General features: G+C 30.1%; 2 protein-coding genes across 3 annotated transcripts; one reads left to right on the forward strand and one right to left on the reverse strand.

Moving 5' to 3' along the window:
• Positions 1-1518: 1518 nt before the first annotated feature.
• On the reverse strand, positions 1519-24112 carry LOC107442742 (mitochondrial import inner membrane translocase subunit TIM50). 2 transcript variants are annotated; one of them, XM_043048665.1, is made up of 9 exons: positions 24083-24112; positions 19903-20050; positions 8059-8090; positions 6715-6736; positions 6571-6629; positions 6374-6493; positions 4337-4444; positions 4149-4247; positions 1595-1801 (listed from the first exon to the last, which is right to left on the reverse strand). In XM_043048665.1, the coding sequence occupies exons 1-9, from the start codon at positions 24095-24097 to the stop codon at positions 1610-1612; spliced, it is 795 nt and encodes a 264-aa protein (XP_042904599.1). In that variant the 5' UTR covers positions 24098-24112; the 3' UTR covers positions 1595-1609. The 2 variants fall into 2 exon arrangements, with proteins under 2 accessions (XP_042904598.1, XP_042904599.1); XM_043048664.2 differs by lacking the exons at positions 19903-20050; positions 24083-24112 and adding an exon at positions 17339-17806 and having other exon boundaries at positions 1519-1801.
• On the forward strand, positions 17983-19501 carry LOC107442743 (general transcription factor IIH subunit 2 Ssl1). The gene has a single exon (XM_016056380.4). It carries the CDS (start codon positions 18031-18033, stop codon positions 19309-19311), a length of 1281 nt encoding a protein of 426 aa, XP_015911866.2. The 5' UTR covers positions 17983-18030; the 3' UTR covers positions 19312-19501.
• Positions 24113-24917: the final 805 nt, after the last annotated feature.

A 24917-nucleotide genomic window follows, 5' to 3' on the forward strand; every position in this document is an offset into this window, starting at 1 on the left:
GTAATTGTAGTTAACTAAATTTGAAATAAAGTAATTGTAGTTAACTAAATTTGAAATAAAGTAATTGTAGTTAACTAAATTTGAAATAAAGTAATTGTAGTTAACTAAATTTGAAATAAAGTAATTGTAGTTAACTAAATTTGAAATAAAGTAATTGTAGTTAACTAAATTTGAAATAAAGTAATTGTAGTTAACTAAATTTGAAATAAAGTAATTGTANAAAAAAAAAAAAAAAAATATTTTTTTTTTGAAGGTCACTTCTTTTTTGAGTTACAATACAGGCTAAAATTAATTGCTGAGTCTAAACAAAAAAAATTCTTCATGTGACAATTAGTCAGGTAACGTGATTTTGCAGAGATAAATTTATAATTTAAAACATTAAATTTTGGTATGTGCAGTGTATCTAAAGGGACGACTTATCTGGTGATTTTTTTTTATTGCTACTTAAGTTTAGAAATTCTATTATGCTGAATTAATTCTCAGAAATTTCATTATTACTCTTCCTCTCTTTATCTTTTGCAACAATGTATTTTTATAATCTAGGATCAATAATTTAAAAAAGAATTAACAATGCAGGTGAAAAACAGATTAAAGGAGGTAAAAATAACACAATCAATGCAAAAATGCTGCTGACGAATTTAAACACTCTGGGAACAGTCTCTTACGAGGATCGACTGAAGTACGATTCCCCTTTTTCTAGCTGTAGGTGTGAAGAAAAAAAGAAATATATACAAGCCATTTTCCAAAACAATGAGTGGGGTGAAATGCACTTTATCTTGATCTATCTGCTTTTATAACTGAAGGTCAACTTTATTATTTTTACTCCGGGAAACGAATGATTTTGAAATTTAAAGATGTTCCATAAAATGATGCACCACGATGAGCATGTGAAAAAAGGAGAACGCTTCATTAGATTTTAAGAAGTCTACTTTTTCCAGTTTTTCTTTCAGTTTCTTTGCAGATTTAAAGAAAGATCGTTTTTGTTTACTTATAATATATTTACCATTTATTTTAAAAATGTGTAGCTATTTAATCCTTTGACTTACAAAAAACAGGGATATTATAAATCAATTATAAAAAATATAATTTCTTGGTGATCATTTCATTTGTTAATTTTACCTAAAACAAGATTTGTTTTTAAAAATAATTTTTAAGGTTTTTAGCTGTTTATCATTTGATAGGTAAAAACTTTAGATATTTAAAATTAATAATAAAAATGGGATGTGCTTGTGCGCTGTTGTTTTGTGTAGTACAATTATGCACAAAACAAGACTTATTTAATTATTATCATATTCTTCTGAATTATTGTAAGGATTGTTAACTGCTTAGTTATTTGATTTATTAATATTTAAGTATTTCAAAACAAATTATGACTAAGAAACATGATGTGATCGTTCTATATGGTGCTATTCTAAGAATGATAATGTTTTTAATAAAAAAATATCATCAGCATGTGTTAATAGGCCATTGGTTATTCAACCAAGTGACCTTTCATTAAAAAACAAAACAAAATTGCACATAAGGTAGGAGAAAATCAAAAGTAGTTTCTAAAGAAATTAAAATATCAGCCTGAGAAAATTCCTGAAATAGTGTGTTTCATTTTTCTAATTTATGATGTAATTTGAGTTGCTATAGGTAGCTTACCTCTTAATAGATTAGCTAGATCATACAGAGTCTTATCGTCATCATTTCCTGTCCATCGTTTGAGCTTGAGGGCATTTCTAGGTTGGAGCTTGAATGACTGATGATTCCAATCTATGAAAATTACTTTAGACAGCTCCCTATTCAAGCAGGACAAATCCTACAAACAATGCATTTTTTGAAGGATGAATTTAACACCAAAAGGGTTTACATAAAATCATGACATTATTTTAAAAATAATTAAATTAAGCTTGATAAAAATCTCAGGGTTGTCACAGAAAAAAAAGAACAAAATAGTTGCTTTTAGTGGCCTAAAGCATGAAAATAATTGCCTAAATAGGAACAAAAATTTATCAAACATTTGACTAAAATTTTATTGAATGACTTAATTGTCATATACCATGATCTATTTTAAAAAAAAGTTTTATACAATTAAACTTTAATTAATGAAAACTTAATTTTTTGGCATTTTGGACATACATGATAGCATAATAATTTGTTGTATTTAATTCAGAAGCTACCGTGGGCCGCAGGTTGTGCAACCGAACCTGAAAAGGTTAAAAAGCCTTTTCAGGTAAAAATAAATAAATGCCCCAGTTGCAGCAGGCCGAAAACAGTTGCAAATAGTAGCATTTTAGACGCCTGTGGCAATCCTGAAATCTATTATTTTATTTTATTTTTTACATTTACCATTCAAAATTCTGAAAAAATGTATTAGTAATGCTAAATTTTATCTAAAAACAAAATTATAGCTAAAGTACCTCAGATTTCAAACTATAAATCATCAAGTATTTTATTTAATTATTGCAAATTAATCACTGAATAAATAAAATCATGTTCATTTTATTTATTTAAGCTAAACACTAAAGGACAAGACTGTGCAATTTATCTGGTGTTCGTTGGCCAGTAGAGGTACATTTATTGGTGGCCACTTTTTTCTTTCAACTAGCCCTTTTTTTGTGTTAAAAGTACCTTAATAATATTTTTGCTTCATAATTGTTATTATAAAAATATTTTACTTAGTTTAAAAAAATGCTATTAATATTATCACACATTATTATAAAAATACTATATTATTATTATAACATGTTTTAAGGAAGAATTATAATTTTAAAAAAAAAGGAAAAATATATAATAGGTGTGATTTTAGACTTGTTTTTCTCGGAATCAATTTTCAACTTTTGCATCAGAAAGAAATATAATAACCAACTCTGGAAAATTAAGTCTATTAATTAAACCAACTGCTGCTCTCAGATTTATTTATCTCAGTATTCTTTTATTACTCATTTCTTCTTTAATTTTTTTTTTTTATATCAACTGCATTTGATATGCTTTTTTAAATTTTTTTTAAACAGATAAATCTTATCCTTCAATCATTGCCATGTTTGTCTGTTATTATACAGCATCTAAATAAATTACTTTTATTATACTCGTGTATGGCAAAATACAAAATTTGAATAGAATCGATCAAATAGTTCCTGAATAATTAAATATTGAAAAACTATAAATTCTCAGAAACTATTTGACCAATTTTGTACAGATTTTACATTTTGTTATTTAAAATTACCTTCTTTAATACGATGTAAAAAAATTTATACCTCTCAATTCAAAATTTTTTCGATTATACGATTATTTCGATAAAATAATAAATATTTACTTGAAGTTATCTTTAGATAAATAAATTTTATACTGTGTGCAAAGAGTTTTCAGTTTGCTTAAAAAGTTAGCTAGATATGGTGAAAAATGTAAAAAGTAAAGTTATAAAGAGTTCAAGGACAGCCTGACTGCTAACTTTGGAAACATCGCTGCACTAATTAATTAGCATATTTGAGGTCACCTGTTCAAACCATTAAGATTGTATAGAATACAAAAATCTGTTCATTAGACAAAAAGTTATGTTTTTTTTTAGGGCACTGTAGGTTGAAAGGTTTTAAGCTTCATATATAAATCATGATTGAAGAATAAAATAATAATAAAGTAAAGTAACAAAATAAAGTAGAAATATTAGGTAAAAATAGACATTTTACATAATACATTTTCTTTATTTTCTCTTTGAAAAATTGCATTACAATTTTCAATATTTGTATAAAAATATTCTGAACAATAAGTTACAAAACAACAATTTGGCAATTTTTTTTTCCACCAAGATGAAAAGGCCAACAATAATAATTTTCATACCTTGCAATTTTTTAGACTATGAGGTGATAGCTCTCCTTCTCAAAAAATTAGATCAAAGATTTTCGAATATTTTTTTAAGTCAGAAATTTCAATAAAAGTCAGAAGAATTTCATGCCTGAATCTGGTACAATAAAATTTTAAAAAAAACTCAGCACCCTTTTCCGTTATTTAATTCTTAATTATACACTGGTACATATTTCTGTATTTAAATACATCCTATTAACAGTTTCAAAAATATTTAACTACAACGTAAAATAATTAAATGTGTTTTATATAGTGAAATATGAAAACTTGTCATTAAAACAAAATTATAATTTTCAAATATTTACCTTAACATGATGCCCCTCCATATACCTGGTTGCATCTCTGAATAACCGGTACATTATATAACCATTAGGATCTAAGGTATCAATTATTGGAAATGCTGTCTGTAAAAAAAAAGGAGGAAAAAAAAAAACATTTTACTAAGAATTAAAAATTAGTTTATTTGTTATCAGAAGAAGAGGGAAATACTCACAAAACCTTGTTCACTTGTGTAAATAACTATTTCAAAAAGTGGTGGTCCAGCTTGTTGAAGGAAGTAATCGACGCCTGGTCTTTTTTTGAAACGCCATCCTGTTTGATACTGCAATGATAATAAGGCATTCATTAAGATGGAAAGTTTGACAAGCAAATAAAATAACACAGATTCTTAGAGATTTTTTAACAGGTCAGGCAGGTCATGGGCTAACATGCTGGTCATGTGCTTTAACATGGCAGGTCATGTAACACGGTTGCCACTCAAATCTCGAAAAAATATTCCCTGCGTTTTCCCTGTACATATTATACACAATATATTAAGAGGAAACAACAATTACTGTGTTCTTGTGTGAGCTTCATAGGGCTAACTATATTTATTAGTTTTGATTACTGGAAAAACAGCTGAACATACTTAAATAATGCCATAGCATATTAAATAGTTTAGTATGGCTGAAATATCATGGTTAAATATCCCATAGATTACGCCTTGAGTGGTCAACATTTTTTTAAAATACACAAATAAGAAGAAAAATTCCCTGTATTTTCCCAGTTTGTAAAGAAAAAATCAAAATTCCCTGTTACATTAGGTGATTTTTAAATTCCCTATATTTTCCAGGTTTTCCCTGTTCTCCCAGAGGAGTGGCAACCCTGTGTAAGGCGAAATACATGCCCAAACATCTTTTTCAAATGCAAATTGAAAAAAAAAAGAAAATGTATTAATTATTCATTATCAAACAAATAAAAATAAAGATAACACTTTTATATCGACATGTTACATTAAAGAACCATTTATAATACATCCAGTATGCAAAAATAATCGGGGGTAAAATTGCTTGGTTTTCCCGTAATTTTAAACTAGAATGATTGAGGCAAAAATGCAAAAATTGGAGTCATCCTTAATATAAAATTGTGAGATTTTTTTCTCTTGATTTACGAAGTGATTACTTGTGTAAAAATGTAAATGGATTTATCCCCGCTAATTACAATAAAAAATTACATGAAAGTAAAGAAATTCGATTGAAGAAAACTTTTGGACAGTATTTATGACATATATTATTTTATTTTATGAGCAAAATATGAAATAATATATCCTGATTGGGTGGTGAATGGCTGAAAATTTTTCATCTCTCGGGGTCTGCCTAAGTTTTTTTAGGAGGTACCTATTTTGTGAAAATTAAAAATTATGTTAACAAATCAACACAAAAATAAAAAAATATTTTCAAAAATTGTCACTACAAATAAAAAACCATTTATGATTGGTAAATTTCTATACATATTTTTCCCATATGTTAAAAACAATTTCGCTGTTGTAAAATTTTGGGCTTAAAATTGCATCCAAATTTAAAAATGCATAAAAATTATTGTTTATAGTTAAATTTTAACTTGATTTTAATAGAAACATACTGTAAGCATGCATACATACATGCATGAAACATACATAACTGTAATAGCACTGAAAGTTATCTTCATTATGAGAACATTTTCGACTAGGTCGACAGAAAAAAGTTTCATCGAGAAAAAAATATTTCATAAAAAAAAATATCAAGGTCTATTAGAATAAATTTAGAATAATGTTTAAATTTAATTTTCGGGATTCCGGCATATCTTCAACCAGGCATAGTGAAGAAATGCACTCATCTTACAAATCCTGGGGTAGAGAATTCGTCTACTATGTCATAATAGCAAACCAGGGGTGGGTTCCATTGCAAATCGAAATGCATCATTAACTCCAGGCTTATTGTTTTTACGGGGATACAACAAAATGATAAATGGTGTGGGGGGGGATTTTAGAACTTGCTTTTTTAAAAGTATTTTGTGAAACTACCGTTTTTCCTTAAGTTGAACTTGTGAAGGTACCGCTAAGCGGTAGTAAATTTGCTCTATACAGATCCCTGTCTGTTATATTTAATCACACGATAGTGACTATTAATTTTGCCACATAAAGTAACAGGCAATTTTTAAGTAGGTTAGGAGTCTAAACCCAAAATAAATTTTTTTAGGATAGAAGGAAGAAAAAAAAAAGGACTCAACTTACAGTCCAATCAGGATGCACAAGAACACCAGTCATTTCCAAAACTAAAGTATAAGGAGGCTGATAATAAGGTTCAGTCAGAGGATCTGGCAACAATTTTTCTCTCGAAGGTTCTTTAATTAGCTATGTAAAAAATACACTAAAATTTTAGTACCAAATAAAAATCTATACATTGAATCCCTACATTGAAAAATACTCACTTTATTGTAATATACTATTTCTTTATAAGTTCTATATAAATAAGCTTTGAATGTTGGCACTGTAAAGGAAAAAATACAATTAAAGGCAAACAACTGTAAATAATTTTCTCTTCTTAATAGGATAAAAATAAATGTATGACTTACTATTACTAAATTCATCTTCTACCTATGAAAAAAAAAGAAGATTTTTATTCATATGTTAAAGTATGTATGTGTATGCATATGTATTATGTAAAAGATTTCATCTGAAAAAAAAAAGATTTTTATATGGAATATATATGTATGTAAAGAAAATACTTAGAAAAAGATTTCTTTTATGCTGAAAAAGAGTAACATATGCAAAAATACTTCAATGTGTGTATACATATACTCATGTTTTTTTTTAAAGAAAACATTAATTAAAAAATTTACTAAGAAGTTTAGTATGAAGTTATTTAAAGTTTCTATTGATTTTTATAATATACAATTTATTACAGATATATTAGTGTATAATAAATTATAGCCGTTATGAACTTTCTTAGAAATTTTTTTTCCAGATTTTTCAGAATGCAGATGAAAAACAAAACAGAAATTCAAGGCATTTTTATTATTTATCATGCAGTGAAAATTTTACAGATTTCTAGTTTTAAAATACAATCTTCTTTTAAATAATTCTTTTTAATACTATCTTTAAAACATCATTTAATTCATTAATTTTTATTTTGCAAACATATTTTGAAATCATCATAAAGTATGTACAAGAAATTTAAGTATATATCTAAAAGAAAATTATCCAAATATGGCTAAAAGGAATTGGAGTCCTTTCAATGTGTTTTTTTTCTAAATATGGGATAACCAAATTAATTTCGGGATTTTTTTTTTCAATTTTAAACTGTTTTTAATTGCTAATTATTGAAGTAGAAAAAAGATTATGTTAACAAAAAGATTAAAAGAGAGATGGTTTGTAACAAAACACTAAAGGCCTGGTTTCCTAAGACAAGCGCCTTCTCTTGGCGTTAGCGGGAAGTTGACGTACCGCTGGCGCCTACAAAATACTGTTTTGTTAGCTCAGCGTGAGCAGTCGGTCCAACACAGACATTATCTCGTATGTGTTAATAATGTAAACAAATATTTATTTTGAATTTGTAATGATTTTGTCAAAGAAATAACACATTATAGCTTAGCTAAATGAAGAAGAAACTATGTTTAATATTAAAATCAAAATCTCGGCTGATTTCAATGCTTTGTTGGATGTTGTGCGCCATTGCTTTTATCGTTAACGCTACATTGTAATCCAACTGCAGTTTATTCGGACGTCAGTCATTGTTCAAGCTGAGCGTTCGATGACGTATGCTGTCTATCTCACAAACTGACCAATCAGGAGTTAGCGCTTGCTTCAAGCTGATGTTTTGCAACGCCGACCTGTCCTAAGAAACCAGGCCTTTAGATTCCTCCCATGCATCAAATTAATTTAAAACTCTTAATTAAAGCAAATAATAAATTACTTACAATGTTTCCATCTTCATCTGTTGGAGGAGCACCTATAAAAATTAAATAAAAATTTTAATATACATTCATTAGCATTTTCAGGGTTTGTATTTTGTCCAGAAAAAAATTTCTTACAAAGTAATGATTACATGTCGGTTGGTGTGCGAATGCACGGTTCATGTGAGTGTCTCAGTACATTTAGAAATTCCCCTTCAAAATATGATTCCAAATATCTTATCATTTCACCTTGTCAGCAAAAATTTAGTGCATTATTGGCAAAATCCCAATGGCAGAATTTGTTTCAGCTTTCTGAGACAATTCTCCTTAACACTAATGCGTTTTTGAAAGACATTTTTAATCACAAATATATATGTTACAAATTTAAAGTAACAAAAAAACTTTATGTTTTTAAAAAACATAAAAAAGATTAAAAAATTCATGTATAGAAAAAAAATTTATAATCTGTTTAAGAGTAAATGTAAGAATTTTTTTCAATCTACATACTATTTTTTCAGAGATAATGTCACAATTTTCTTAGGTTCAAATCATAAACTGTCTAAAATAGGTAAAATTGTCAATGAAAAAAATTTCTTATATTTTTTAAATCAAAACTCAATCTAGGGGCATATGATAGCACTTTAGCAGATATACAAAACTGAAATTTTTTTTCAGTTGCCAGATCACGAAAGTTCAAAGTTAGTGTTGCTACACCATGAAATAAAAACACCTGAAATAAAAAAATTTTAAACAAAATTTTATGTAGAAAACTATGTGCATATTTGGAGAAGTGAACTCGTCTTCCAGAGAGAGTCCGAATTGGTTTGTTCTGATCTGGAGCAGGGTTCGTTGATTTAAATCAGCTTGATTTAAATCACGATTTAAATCTTGATTTAAATCAAATGATTTTTTTAAAAAAATCATTGATTTAAATCAACTGATTTTTTTAAAAAAATATATATTGATTTTAAAAGTTAAAAAACAGTGTTTTAAATTATTGATACTCTTATTATTTTCTTTTCTTAGTCTTAAAATTTATTTTAAATAAATTGCTGCATTAATTAAATTTAGTTAACGAAATTACTTTCTTTCTTGGGTGTGTGTTAAATTCCAACACATTTAAAATTACATTTTTAAAAATATTTTGATTATTGAGATTGAAAGTACAAATTAAAGTACATTTAGTGCTGTCTTAAATTTAATCATTTAATGCTAAAGTGTCTGTCATTTAATGCTAAAGTACATTTAATGCTGTCTTAATATAGACTTACATAGCTGTAGAAAGNGATTAAAACGAGCAAGGGAATTGTTAAACGTAGCATTAATAAATTGTGTATTTTGCCATTGGACAATTAAAAAAGATGTGTGTTAATTTTCTCATTATGTGTACCTACAGCATTTATTCAATCTTTGTAAATTTTATATTGGAATATGTTTATGTACCATTGTTATGCTAATTTGTATGTTTATTGAATATAATTCAACGGCGGGTGGATGTTCAATATCTCAGAAATATAGCGCCAACTTGGCATCTTTGTCTCAGCATCCTCGCCACCGTTTGTTGTAACCCTAATCAGTTGAAAATTAGTTGTTGATCTTATAGCATGAGCGTGCTCGTAGCACCAATCATAATAAAAATCTTTAATACAGTCCATTCTATTTTAATCATTTGTTAACAAACGAACCAGCATAGAAATCAATCAATTGGTATCGAACACAAATCATAAACTGTCTAAAATAGGTAAAATTGTCAATGAAAAAAATAAAGAAAATTTCTTATATTTTTTAAATCAAAACTCAATCTAGGGGCATATGATAGCACTTTAGCAGATATACAAGTCTATGTATTTGAAACTAATGCTTTTAGTAAATGAAATTCAAACAGTAAAATCTTAACAACTTTTTAATATAACATTTAACAAGTAAACAGCATTCGTGGAAATATAAGAACACAACTATAGACAAAGATCGCTGACCGTTGTCTAAAGTAAAACTCTAAAGCTAAATTAAATCTCTTTTTCACAGAAAACTAAACTGAAATTTTTTTTCAGTTGCCAGATCATGAAAGTTCAAAGTTAGTGTTGCTACACCATGAAATAAAAACACCTGAAATAAAAAATTTTTAAACAAAATTTTATGTACAAAACTATGTGCATATTTGGCGGAGAAGTGAACTCGTCTTCCAGAGCGAGTCCGAATTGGTTTGTTCTGATCTGGAGGAGTTTCTTTTACAATTTGCTTATTTGTGGCTGAGATGTTTCTTTAGGTGTAGGTTCTGGTTGTTTTGATAGAGGTTGGAAAGTATCTTGATCAGGTAGTAGATGAGCAGGTTTAAGTCTATTGATGCTTACAGTACACTTTTTATTATTTAAGATATTTGTGAAATTTTTGTCATTTCGAGAAATTACTTCATAAGGACCTGTATAAGGTGTTGCTAATGAAGGTCTCATAGCATCAATACGTAAAAAGACACGAGAGCATGTATCTAGGTCTCGGAAAACAAATGTAGATGGAGAAGAATGATAAGCTGTTTGCTTTGGTTTTAACTGTTGAATGTGTTTTTATTTTTAATTTCATGATAAAAATAGGTTCAGTCACATTCAATTCTTCCTTAGAAAAAAATTGACCTGGAAGTTGAAGATTTTCTCCATAGACCATTCCTGCCATGGAAGATTGTACTTCTTGAAAAACAGTTCTCAGTCCCAGTAGAACTAAAGGTAGGGCGAGAGTCCAATTTACTGATGTGTGACACATAATTGGTGTTTTAAGAACACAGTGCCATCCTTCAATCAGGCCATAAGCCTGTGGATGATATCATGCAGTTAGTGACAGGTGTATGCCAAATGTATTTGCAAAACATTTAAAAAGTTAAAGTAAATTGGGTTCCTCCATCGGTTGTCACTCTTTGAGGTACTCCAAAATGTGCGATCCATCCACTGTAAAATCCCTGAGCAACAGTTTCAGCTTTTATATCTGTTAATGGAATTGCTTTAGGCCAACGAGTCAATCTGTCAATGCAAGTTAAACAATAGGTAAATCATTGCGAAGACAGCAGAGGACCTACCATGTCTGGGTCACCAGTTTAGCAGATATACAAGTCTATGTAATTGAAACTAATGCTTTAAGCAAATAAAATATAAACAGTAAAAACTTAACAACTTTAATATAACATTTAACAAGTAAATAACATTCATGGAAATATAAGAACACAACTTAGACAAAGATCGCAGACCATTATCTCAAGTATAACACAAAAGTTAAACTGAATCTCGTTTTTACGGAAAACTAAATTGAAACTTTTTTTCAGTTGATCCTGGAAATTTCCCTGGAGCGAGAAATAGATGGCGAAACCTCACCCTGTCATTTTCACGGGAGCGAGAAGGAAGGGGTTAAGTACTTTCCATAGATGACATAGTACTGCTAAAACAATGCTAACAATCTTCCAAGGCTAGTTAACCTGTAGGGAGAATAATTGAAGTTTATCCATGTAAGGATGATATTGTTCAAGTTGTTACAAGGAAAATTGCAAAAGGACTTCATAAGCGATCATTAGTTAAGTTGTACTTAGTGAATCAAGAATGAATTCTTGATTGGGTAGGAAAATGTTCAGAGCGACTCATAGGCTTGACATAATCCAACATTTATATTTACAGCTACATTTCATTTATAAATTGTACTAGAGCTTAGATTCACAACGATTCTTCGCTAATTTGTTCACGAAATGTGGTCAATATGGGGAGCAGAAAATTGCAAGTGTGAACCACGAATTGAGATTAAATTGCCATTTGTAAAACAGGAAAATTTGAATTGATACTATACTACAACATATATTTTATATAAATCTAGCAATTTAAAAAAAAAAGCCTTAGTCACCTTGATAAAATTAGTACAGATACCGGTACAGAAATATCCTCTTAATGCAATTTGTTAGGTTTATAAGATCGCAGCTATATCAATGGTAAAAATTGTTAAGAACTTGACAACACTGTCAGTTCAATAAAATGTTTTATAACAAAATTTTATATTGGCTAATAAAAATGATTTTTTACTTAACCTTGTGGGGATTTATGACAATGTCAACCTTCTTCTATCGAAAGGTACATCTAGATAGAGTCGAGTTATCACGTCTTATATACTAGCGATTTGGTATTTAATATTTGTAGTGGTAGTTAGTTATGCCACATTATATTAAATCCGTACAACCTTCCATTTTTAAAAAAAATATATTCTAAAACGTAATCGTATTCCCCTTGTACGGAAAACCGTAAAATTTTAGGCATGCTTATTCCAGAATGAATTAAATCTGATCTAGATCAAGGTTTATCTTAACCAGGGGTCCGTGTAGAAGAAATTTGGGTCCGTTAACGGATCCTTCACAAAATATCTTTTCATGCAGACGGACCCTTCACAAAATTGTTTATCTTCATTGTTGTTTTGTTAATCGAATAAACCCTTCCTAGGGCAGAAAACAAGAAAGATGAATGTAAATGAATTAAGTTTTGTCTTCGGAAATGAATATTCTGCCTTCAGCAGTATAGGCTAAATATCAAATATTTGTATGTTGCCTCTCTAATTCAAAAGCAGCAATTGCTGTTTATTTTTGAAAATTTAATTTCTTTTATTATAATTTTACAATTTTATTATAATCTTGTATCTATTTACAATTTAAAAACTCATTGAAAAAGTTTTTTGCAATAACCGGACCTTATTTGTACAAATTCATAAAAGCAGGAACCTGGTTGAAAGAATGTAATTTTTTCACAATTTCACGAAAACCGAACCTTTCACAAAATGTTTGGACAGACCCCTGATAAAAAACATAACCAATCCAATGAGTCATCCCTATATCAAGATAGAATTTTAGTGCCCCATAAGTCGCTCAATGAATAGTCTCTTTCGACTCAACTGTAGTTAGTTTTATGAATGATACATATTCCAATCCACAGTATTGAGTAGTCTATTGAATTAAAACAAATTTAATTATAATAAAAGAGATTTGATTTTACAGATTTAGCTCCTGATTCTTTTGGAATAAAATTTAAACCTAATCAACATGCTCAGTCACCATTATAAATCCACCTATAATTTTGTTTTTGGAATTCCTATTTAATTTTTGGTCATTATAAAAATTCAAATATTTTTTGACAAGCAAATCATTTAATAATAGTGAGAAAAGTTGAAGTCAAATAATTTTGTAATCACTAATTGCATATTATGACTAGACAGAGTTTTACACAAACCTTATAATAAAATTGGAACAGATTTTTCAGACAACTGCACTCGATGTTTGGCAAATTTTTTTCTTGCTAACCAATTTTGTCACATTCTTATTGGCACCCCTTTTGTCATATGCTGAAAATGGAATCAAATATTGCTACCCTAATAAATTTGAAGTTCACTTGTCTTGCAGTTATTTTTTAACACATACCATGCATTTTATAAAAAAAACAGTGTAGGGCATAGGTGGGGAACCTGCGGCCTCCGCGAGGTTCTTGTGCGGCCCTTTGCCACCTAGTACAAAATGGTAGAGTTCGTTTCAAAAAACAACTATTGTACATCAACNAGGTTCTGGTTGTTTTGATAGAGGTTGGAAAGTATCTTGATCAGGTAGTAGATGAGCAGGTTTAAGTCTATTGATGCTTACAGTACACTTTTTATTATTTAAGAGATTTGTGAAATTTTTGTCATTTCGAGAAATTACTTTATAAGGACCTGTATAAGGTGTTGCTAATGAATGTCTCATAGCATCAATACACAAAAAGACATGAGAGCATGTATCTAGGTCTCGGAAAACGAATGTAGATGGAGAAGAATGGTAAGCTGTTTGCTTTGGTTTTAGCTGTTGAATTGTTGTTAATTTCATGATAAAATCAGGTCTAGTCACATTCAATTCTTCCTAAGAAAAAAATTGACCTGGAAGTTGAAGATTTTCTCCATAGACCATTCCTGCCATGGAAGATTGTAGGTCTTCTTGAAAAACAATTCTCAGTCCCAGTAGAACTAAAGGTAGGGTGAAAGTTCAATTTACTGATGTGTGACACATAATTGATGTTTTAAGAACACAGTGCCATCCTTCCATCAGGTAATAAGCATGTGGATGATACGATGTAGTTCGTGACAGGTGTATGCCAAATGTATTTGCAAAGCATTTAAAAAGTTCACTAGTAAATTGGGTTCCTCCATCGGTTTTCACTCTTAAAGGTACTCCAAAACATCTGATACATCCACTGTAAAATCCCTGAGCAACAGTTTTAGCTTTTATATATGTTAATGGAATTGTAAACGGGAATTGTAATGGAATTGTAAATGCAAGTTAAACAATAGGTAAATCATTGCGAAGACAGCAGAGGACCTTGCATGTCCGGGTCACCAGTTTAGCAGATATACAAGTCTATGTAATTGAAACTAATGCTTTAAGCAAATGAAATACGAACATTAAAAACTTAACAACTTTAATATAACATTTAACAAGTAAATAACATTCATGGAAATATAAAAACACAACTTAGACAAAGATCGTTGACCATTATCTCAAGTAAACACAAAAGCTAAACTGAATCTCTTTTTTAGAGAAAACTAAACTGAAACTTATTTTTTAGCTGCCAGACCATGAAAGTTCAAAGTTAGTGTTACTACAGCACCTGCTGCCCTACATTTTGCTGCTGTCTGGGATTAATTTGGTCAAACTTCACTTATATTGAGATACAGAGGATTCATTTTTGTATTTAGTATTCCTTTGTATTACACTAAAGGAATAAAATATTTAGTTAACTCAAATTGAAAAAGTTTTAAATTTGAAATTTCTCATTCCAGTTATATATAATACAAATAATTTAGATATAGTAATGATGTCTTATTTCTTATTAAGGAAATGATATCATCCCCTCAAAAATTATATGTTTTGGACAACATACATGGAAGCTTATTCAAAAATTAAAAGTAAATAAAAAGCAAGTTTTGGAAGTGATGATATGCTGAATATTTAAATTCTCTTCAGCAAAAAATGAAAAGCAGGAAAACTACTTTTTCCATAGGTGACATAGTACTGCTAAAACAATGCTAACAATTTTCCAAGTGCTAGTTAACCTCAGGGCTAAAGAGAGTAGAAGGGCTGGTTCACTCCTTTGAAGTAGCTCTCGCCGCGCCAATCCTCTAATTTTCTCCAGTGACGTCACTTTGGCGCAAAGCTCGCACTTTTACTTCAAGAACGGAGCGTTTGACCTTACTAACTCTAACTAATATTGGAGCATTTCTTTTTGCGAGATATTCTAAGACATTTGTTATTTTCTATAATGACTTTCCTCAGTTTTTGCAGTGAATTTACAAGAATTTAAAACTATTATCGAAATGCCAGTTTGCGCGATTGCAACCTGAAAAATTTCTGATAGAAAAACAGAATGAAAAATTAAAATTTTCAGCGTGTTCCCTATAGTAAATGAACAGCTATGTAAAGAATGGATTCTGAAATTACACAGTTAATATAAAACAGCAATACGTTTATTCTGTCGTTAAGAACTTTTATAAAAATTCATTATCTAACTAGAAACCGCCTCGTTACTTCAAAAAGAAAAGCAGGTGAAAAAAATTAAAAAATGGATAAAGTCAAGAAAAATTAAAATGTAAATATAAAGTATAAATAAAATATATAATATATAGTTGGAATTCTCCTAATTTCATATTTTTTAATGTAGTTATTCTAAATATTTATGATTTTTTTTAAAATATTATATTCTTTTAAATTTAAATATCTATAAATTATATCATCGTAAATTTAAATATCTATAAACAATTGTAAAATTTCTAATGTCATTATGAACCTAAATTATTATTTTGTTTCAGTAATTAACGTTTAAGGATGATGTTTCCTAATGATTAAGTATGAACAAATTGCTATTAACGGCATATTTTAAAATCAGTGAATCTAAATTTAACTCCACTTATCATTATAAAAGAATATGTAGATAAAAAAAGTGTCGATATATGCTTTCATCTTTCTTAATAATTAAAGTTAAAACAGAACTTTTTAAAATAAAATATTTATAGTGTCATTTTCGCCAACTAGTAAAACATTTTTTTAAGCTTAAAATGTTATTTTTTTTAATATAATGGACAAGAAAGTTTTTTTGAACTATATTTATGAACGGAAATAATGTGTTAATTACGTAAAGTTTGAAAGCTAATAACCAGAAAAAGTCTAACTTATTTTTACAAAGAGAAAGATGCAAAGTTATCATAATATGTTTGCTTGCGATCTCCGAGATCTGTGGACACAGTGACGTCATGAGGAGGAAAATCGTAGCTTCAGCTCTAAGAGCGGAGTGAACTAGCCCTTCTATACTCTTTAGCCCTGAGTTAACCTGTAGGGAGAATAATTGAAGTTTATCCATGTAAGGATGATATTGTTCAAGTTGTTACAATGAAAACTTCAAAAGGACTTCATAAGCGATCATTAGTTAAGTTGTACTTAGTGAATCAAGAATGAATTCTTGATTGGGTAGGAAAATGTTCAGAGCGATTCATAGGCGTGACATAATCCGACATTTATATTACAGCTACATTTCATTTATAAATTGTACTAGAACTTAGATTCACAACGATTCTTCGCTATTCGTTCACGAAATGTGGTCAATATTGGGAGTAGAAGACTACAAGTGTGAACCACAAATTGAGATTAAATTGCCATTTGTAAAACAGGTAAATTTGAATTGATACTTTACTACAACATATATTTTATATAAATCTAGTAATTTAAAAAAAAAAAGCTTTAGTCACAAAATTGATAAAATTAGTACAAATACTGTATAATTAGTACAAATATTCTCTTAATGCAATTTATTAGGTTTATAAGATCGCAGTTATATCAATGGTAAAAATTGTTAAGAACTTGACAACACTGTTAGTTCAATAAAATGTTTTATAACAAAATTTTATACTGGTTAATAAAAAATATTTTTTACTTAACCTTGTGGAGATTTATGACAATGTCAACCTTCTATCGAAAGATACATCTAGATAGAATCGAGTTAACATGTCTTATATACTAGCGATTTCGTATTTAATATTTGTAGTGGTAGCTAGTTACGCCGCATTATATTAAATCCCTACAAACCTTCCATTTTTTAAAAAAAAAATTTCTTAAACGTAACCGCATGCCCCTTGTACGGAAAGCCGAAAACTTTTAGGCATGCTTATTCCTGAATGAATTAAATCTGATCTAGATCAAGGTTTATCTAACATTAACAATACTATAAAATTAATATATCTCGAACTACATTTAAGAAATACTAAAAATAAGATAACTAACCCCATTCGTAAATAGCGAATCCAATCAGTGTTGTAAACACTGATCCGAAAGCTAAAAAAGTCAATTTCATCATCTTTCGAGAAAAAGCATCATTCTTTTTATTTTCATCAGGCTTTTTTGTGTCCTCTTCACCAGAATTAGATGACTGCTTCCCCATGCTAACTTTTAATATTTCATCATTTAATATTTTTATATCACTAGACTTGTGAGTACAAAACAAAACTTTGTTGGAAGCATTAAAATGTACCGATGAAGGTGGGATTTTGAATGCATTTTGCGAACTTAGCAATCTTTTAGAAACTATACTTTGGGAGCTAAAAGACCTTTTAGAAACCGTATTTTGTAAGCTAAATAATCTTTTAGAAGATTTCAATAGAGCAGCTTGACAGAATTTAGACCGAAATATCCCAAATAAACACACGGTACGACGGCCCGCCATGTTACAAATTGTAGAATAAAAACAAGAAAAATCGATTGCCATCTAAATTATAAAGATATGTTATAATAATAATAACTTGAGGCTCATTTTTTAAAATTTTGTTTAAAAATTCTGCAATGAAAAAGAATTTCGGTTTTATTAATCAAAGCGAGTAAAAAAAATATTCTTTTAAAAGCTATAGCTGAAAAAAAAAAAATTCCCATTTAGCCATAACCGTAACTTAAAAGCTTTATTTTTGTTTACAGTAGTATGGATGTCAAAGTCTCTATGGTATTGTAAGACTGGGAGTTATTTCACTATCTATCTAGTAGAAATAGTTTTAGCTAGAAATAAAGTATACTCAATTCCTTTTAAAAACATAATGGCGAACGACGACGATCAGAAAGGTTATAGGTGGGAGACGGAATATGAAAAAACTTGGGAGGCCATTCGTGAAGATGAACATGGTCTTTTGACATCCAGTTTGGAAGAAATTGTACATAAATCCCGAAGAAAGAGACTCTTAGAGAAAAAGAATCTTAAATTGGGTATGATGCGTCATCTTTACTTGGTCATCGATACCTCAGAGACTATGTTAGAGCCAGATCTCAAGCCCACCCGGTATCTCTGCACGATCAAACTCCTCGAAAAATTTGTTGAGGAATATTTCGATCAAAATCCAATCAGTCAACTCGGTATAATATGCACTAAGAACAAGAGAGCCGAGAAGATTACAGAGTTAGCTGGCAACCCTCGATCGCACATCGATGTCTTACAAAACTTGTCAAAATCCGCTTGCGTTGGTGAGCCTTCTCTACAGAACTCTCTCGATCTAGCAGCACAAACTCTGAGATTCATGCCTACTCACACCAGCAGAGAAATATTAGTCATATTCGGTAGTTTAACGACCTGCGATCCTGGGGACATCTACGAAACAATTGATTCTTTGGTGTCTCACAACATTCGTTGTTCAATCATCGGACTAGCGGCAGAATTAGTTGTGTGTAGGAAAATCGCTAAAGCGACGCAGGGAATGTATAGCGTAGTCATCGATGACTCTCATTTCAAGGAATTGCTGTACGAGCAAGTGTCCCCGCCTCCTGCTACGAGTAGCACAGAATCGTCACTCATCCGCATGGGGTTCCCCTATCACCAAAGCAAAAGTGAAGGCAAACCATCCATGTGTATGTGTCACCTGGATAGTAAAGAACCCCATCAAGGGTTCGGAACGGAGGGTTTTTACTGTCCACAGTGTAACAGTAAATATTGCGAACTCCCCGTGGAATGCAAGGCTTGCGGTTTGACTCTAGTCTCTGCGCCCCATTTGGCTCGCTCGTTTCACCACTTGTTTCCCCTCGACTGTTTCAACGAAATGTCTGTTGCAAATTTGGACCCTGAAATTAATAGGTATTGTTATAGTTGCCTGACTATTTTTAACGAGCAAACAGTTTATCAGTGCGGTGCTTGTAAAAATATATTTTGTTTAGAGTGTGATCTTTTCATTCATGATTCACTTCACGCCTGTCCAGGATGTTCCAGCTCTAGGATATGTTAATTAATTTGTATCTAAAAGTTCCATCAATAGCTTTGATATTAAATAATGATTAATTTTTGATGTTACATTGTAGTTAATCTGCTAGCCTTTTTTTTAATTTATTAGTACACTGTTAATAATGGACCTTTATGCAAGTCTCCAGGGTAATCCAACTCTAGAATATGTTAATAAAGCTTCATTTTCATGGTTATAATAATTGCACCAGGCTTCTCCAAAGTGAAATTTATAATCAGGCTGCTTTAAATGATGTTTTTTTTTTCTTCCTGCAACTGAACAAAACTCAAATACAATACAGAACCATTTATCCGGTATCCAGAAAAGCAGGAAAAATTTTCACAACTGCAATAATTAGAGACTGTGTAAGTTTATTACTTTACATAAGAAGGTTTTGATATATTATCTCATTACAAATAATTAATTAATTTCATTAAATGTCTTAGAAAAAGAAACTTCCTATCACTTAACAAGCTTTTTAACCCCTTAACGATCAGATAATTTTCAAGAAAACGGTCATAAAGGTGCCTATTTTGCCAAATACACATATTTTGATTAGTGCTGACATCTAGTTTAAAATAATCTATCTATAATTACCTGAAAAATATCCTGGTACTGCCATCTGGTGTGTAAAATGAGAAATAAAAGGTTTTCCAGGCAAGAGAAATGAATTACAGTGTTCGCCGTTTATTAAAATCACTTTCGTTTTATGCTCTTTTGATTTTATTAAGAGGCGATTCAACATCTGAAAGAAAAAAGAAATCACATTTTTACGATATATTCTAAATGCACACACTTTAAGAGCTGAAATAATGACAACATTAATGCTTTATTTTAACTAATTTAATTATTTTAATAAAATAAAACCCTTCATAAGATTAAATTTACTAACTTTTTGCAAAAAACCGATCAATGGTTGCTTGAGTTGCAGTATTTTAAATTAACTTTTCAACATCATTTGAGAGTTTATAGAAGTTTTTAAAGTTTTCGATATTTCCTCCTCTTTGTTCTAAAGCTTGCCACGATACATTAAGTGCTTTTCTGACTTCCATTGAAGATGGCACTGATGAGTTTATTTAATCATCTGAGTGTGATTCCTCCATTTCTTGATTGGAAATAACAATTTTTGATGTCTGTAACAATTACAGAATCAGATTTTTCTCCTGATGTTCGCAGGTTATCGTCAATAGCTACGTAACGTGAAAAATTCTTGTCCAATTCATTTTCTTCATTGTTGAGCATTTCTTCGAAACAGTTATCAGCTCCATCGCCAGTGCTTAATCCACACTTTTTAAAGCAATTTGATATTGTTGAAACAATTATCCATGAGTTACGAATCAAATGCATTGATTTCAAAATAGTAAGGGATTTTGATAGTTTGTTTGCAGTTAACAGTTCCGAGGAGCTGTCACAGTGTATGCCACTAATGATTTTTTGAACAACCATTTTTCTGTAATGAAACTTGAATGATCTTATGATTCCCTGATCAAAGGGTTGAATAATAGCTGTAGTGTTGGGTAGCAAAAACACTAATTTAATGTTTTATTATTAATATTGTAGCAATTTGGTTCTTGCCGATTTGATTTTATAAAGCGGCTGATTTTATTATCCGGTGATTTTATTATCGACGGGCACTGTTGTTTTATTCTTATTGGCGCGTTACTACTGAACACTCTATCCTGGAAATTTCCCTGGAGCGAGAAATAGAGGGCGAAACCTCACCTCGTGATTTTCACGGGAGCGAGAAAGAAGGGGTTAAGTACTTTCCCTCTCTTTTGCAATGGAATCATATTGTGCTGCATTGTGAGCCCTCTAATTTGTCTACGATTACTTCCTTTAATACAAAGTATATTAAAATATAATGTCTGGTGGAGATTGAAAATCATAGGTTAATGTCGAGGGGAGATATAAGTCAAAATTTGTATGAGCAACAATTTTTCCATTTTAAGGCTTTAAAACGCACTTAAGGGAAAATAAAAAGTCTTATTATTAAGTAAAAGAATATTTTATTTACGTTACGATATAGCTTTTTAAGTAATTTCCCTCCCTTTGTCAATGGAGACATATTGTGCGACATTTGGGACCCCTTGATTTCTCTATAAGTATTAATATTGGTACGGTTGTATAGTATATTAAAATAGGTTAAAATAAAATTTTAGGTTAATATTGAGCGAAGATTCAGGACCATGTATATATACAGTGTATGTTCAACAATTTCTCCATTTTAATGCTTTAAAGTGCACTTAGAAAAGGAAAAAAAGTCTTATTAAGTAAAATAATACTTTATTTACGTAATAAAATAGCTTTTCAAGTAAGTTTTTGCAATGGAACTATTGTACCTTATTATGTCCTTTGGTATGGTAGTATAAGAAATTAGAGTATTATGTATGATAATACCTTACCTTATATGTATACAGGGTGGTCCCGAATTCATGGTACAAACTTTAATGGTAGGTACAGGACATTGTAACAATGATTTATTGTATAGGAATGTATAGTCGCAAGTGACGCGGTGAGGCGTAAACAGGAGAAATAACGGCCGAAAGGAAAAACAAAGATTTTATTGAAAGCGTTGTTGACAAGTGTCATGTTTACAGTAAGTGTTCAAAATTGCGTCCACCAGAAGCGATACATGCTTGACAGCGTCGGTGGAGCGATTGGCGTACACGTTCAAAGATGCCTGGTATTTCACGCACACCTGCAGCAGCTACAGATATGCGAGCGACGAGATCCTCATCTGAGTCAACTGGAGTCTCAAAAACAAGATGCTTTAGATGTCCCCATAAAAAGTAATCGAGGCTCGATAAATCGGGAGATCGGGGTGGCCAAGGGATTGGTCCACCACGCCCAATCCATCGAGCACCAAACTGCACACTACTGCCCTCTACCGGCAATGATACCAACCGATCACTCCATTTCTCTTTCCTTTTATTTCCCCTGTTTACGCCTCACCGCGTCACTTGCGACTATACATTCCTATACAATAAATCATTGTTACAATGTCCTGTACCTACCATTAAAGTTTGTACCATGAATTCGGGACCACCCTGTATATATTTATTAGGAAACTGAAGTTTAACCACAGTATCTAAGACAGTATTTTGAGTTAAACCCTATAAATTTTTCTTATAGTGGTTTAATGTGTAACATATATATTTTATAACATGTAGAATCACAGTAGACAGCACAAACACATTTATTAAATAAATTTTTCGAATTATAAAAATTTAGTTATGACAATACCAACTGATCATTTCTAGAACTGATATCTTATTCACCATCTCTTACTAATTTATCTTAATATACCTACCTTAAAATAATTTACAATATTTTTCGGATTATTAAATGACATGGAAAATTAATGCTGTAATTATCTATTACCCTTTTTAAATATATGGATTCAGATTGGTAACTTTTAGTCCACATTTGATTTTTCACCAATAATAGACTGGGCAATAAGTTATAAGATTGATAACATTTTGCCCATCTCACGCTTACTAAATTTCTAAAAGTCACGGTTAAAATTATCTTTTATTTTGTAACAACAAAATTGACAGTAAATTTCAAATTGACTAGCATTCATTCAATTTAACAATCGCAAAATAATTTATGCGTCTCATTGTCTTTTTAGTAAATATTTAATATGCGTGAGCTAATTGTGCAATTTTTTTTTTACATTTGCTTTCAAATTAATTTTATTCAAATGTTACATTCATAAATAGAACTAAGCACGCTCAGTTTTATTACGAACGTGATTCAGTTTTGTATTTACTTTTAAAAACATTACAGGTATGAAGAGTTAACATTAAATAGTCAAGAAAACTATAACTTACGATGCAAAATTTTCACAATTTATAGGACAAGATTTCACAAAATTCATTAATATTTAAGAAATTTAAAGTTTCTATTTACAAAAAAAAATAATAATAATTCTATCAATCTAGTAAATTATTTTCTCATATCCAGAGAGATCCATTTTCATATTAATTACATTTTGTGTAATCAATATGCTCTAAAAAGAAAAAACATTGCCGCGTTTGTCTCTGGGTTTAACCGAGTTTTGTTGAGGGTTAAAAAAAAAAACTTAAAACTCTCTTAAGTGGAATATTACTACTAGAATTTTCGCTCACTAGGGACGGGATTATATAGTTTTACATATACAAATAAGTTGCATTTCATATAAACTGGAAAAGTCAGCAGATCCTACTCATAGAATAAACTTTCAGAAAATTGCATTTTCTTTAAATCTGTACTCAAACTGTTTAGTTTATTGGGATTATAAAATTTTACATATTTGAACAAGTTGCATTTCATATAAACTAGAAAAGTCAGCCGCACCTATTCTTAGAAATCAGAATTTCAGAAATTTTATACTCAAACTTCCAAAGAAAAGGTTTATTTTTAGTTAATTCAAGTTTTGCACATTTTCACAGAAATGAAACTTTACAGAGCAGAATGAGTTGTGTGAATTTAAAATCTTTCCCAAACATGAAATAGCATTTTCCGGATTCCGTGTGCTCGATAACGTTTTCATTTATTTTATTTGTTTAAATTTTAATATCCTGCAAGCAAATTATTTTTAATTTTGTGGCCTAAAATTTAATTTTCTGGCCTAGTATAAACATCTACTAATAAAGGAAAAATTATCACCCATTCATGAGGAAATTTTGAAAAGATGGAGAACATATTCTTAGTTTAAAACGGGGATAGCCCTGCTAACACCACACTTATTTAGACACCCGATGGTTAAACGTTAAAAAGGAAAACAGAGACTTACTTGACAAAGAAACATCCACCAATATCTGTGCAAAATTAAATCTATGTGAGGGGACTAGCTCAGGACAGGAGTGTCGACCTGGAAAGACTTTAGGACTTATGTGCCAGCTAGCACGAAGAAGTTAGGGCAGGTATAGAAGTATGTTACGTCATATTTAACTTTTTTTTAAAATTTGTGTAGGTAATTGTAGGAAAAATTAAGTTTCTTCGGAAAACTTAATAAAAAAAACTTCCCTTTTTTATAAACAAAATCTAAAAACTTACTTTTAAAAAAAGAAAGAATGAGTTATTTGAATGAGAGAAAATTTCTTCGGGAAGGACAAATGAGACATATTTTTCTCGCTGAAAAGAATGAAATAAATTTGCCAAACTATCATACTAACAGTTTAGAAGTTAAAAGCTTTTTATGTACAAATTTGTACTATAACTATTTACACATGATATAGCTACCTAAGCAAGTAATGCATTGTTTCTATACAATTTCCTATGATCGATTGAAAGAGACAACATGCGTCAATGGCCCAAATACTTCAAAAGATGCAAGAGTTATATGTATAAAAATACTACTCCCGCGAGTACTTATGCATACCCTTTCCATTGCTGTCAAGGAACTTTACGATTAATCTTGTAAGCTAAATTAGATCAACCAGAAGACCAGACTAATAAACTTGTAAATAAAACGTTTTTTGACTAAACATGGTTTCCGATGTATAATTACTTTCGGAAATTTTCAATTTCCAAGATGTTACTCACACGATTCCCAATAGCAGTTTATAATCTGACAAATTTTTTGTGTCATTTAGTAATTTGTGTAACTTAGTTTAACTGAGAATTAA

Source organism: Parasteatoda tepidariorum, chromosome 8, assembly GCF_043381705.1.
Source record: "Parasteatoda tepidariorum isolate YZ-2023 chromosome 8, CAS_Ptep_4.0, whole genome shotgun sequence".
NCBI classification, from domain to species: Eukaryota; Metazoa; Arthropoda; class Arachnida; order Araneae; family Theridiidae; genus Parasteatoda; species Parasteatoda tepidariorum.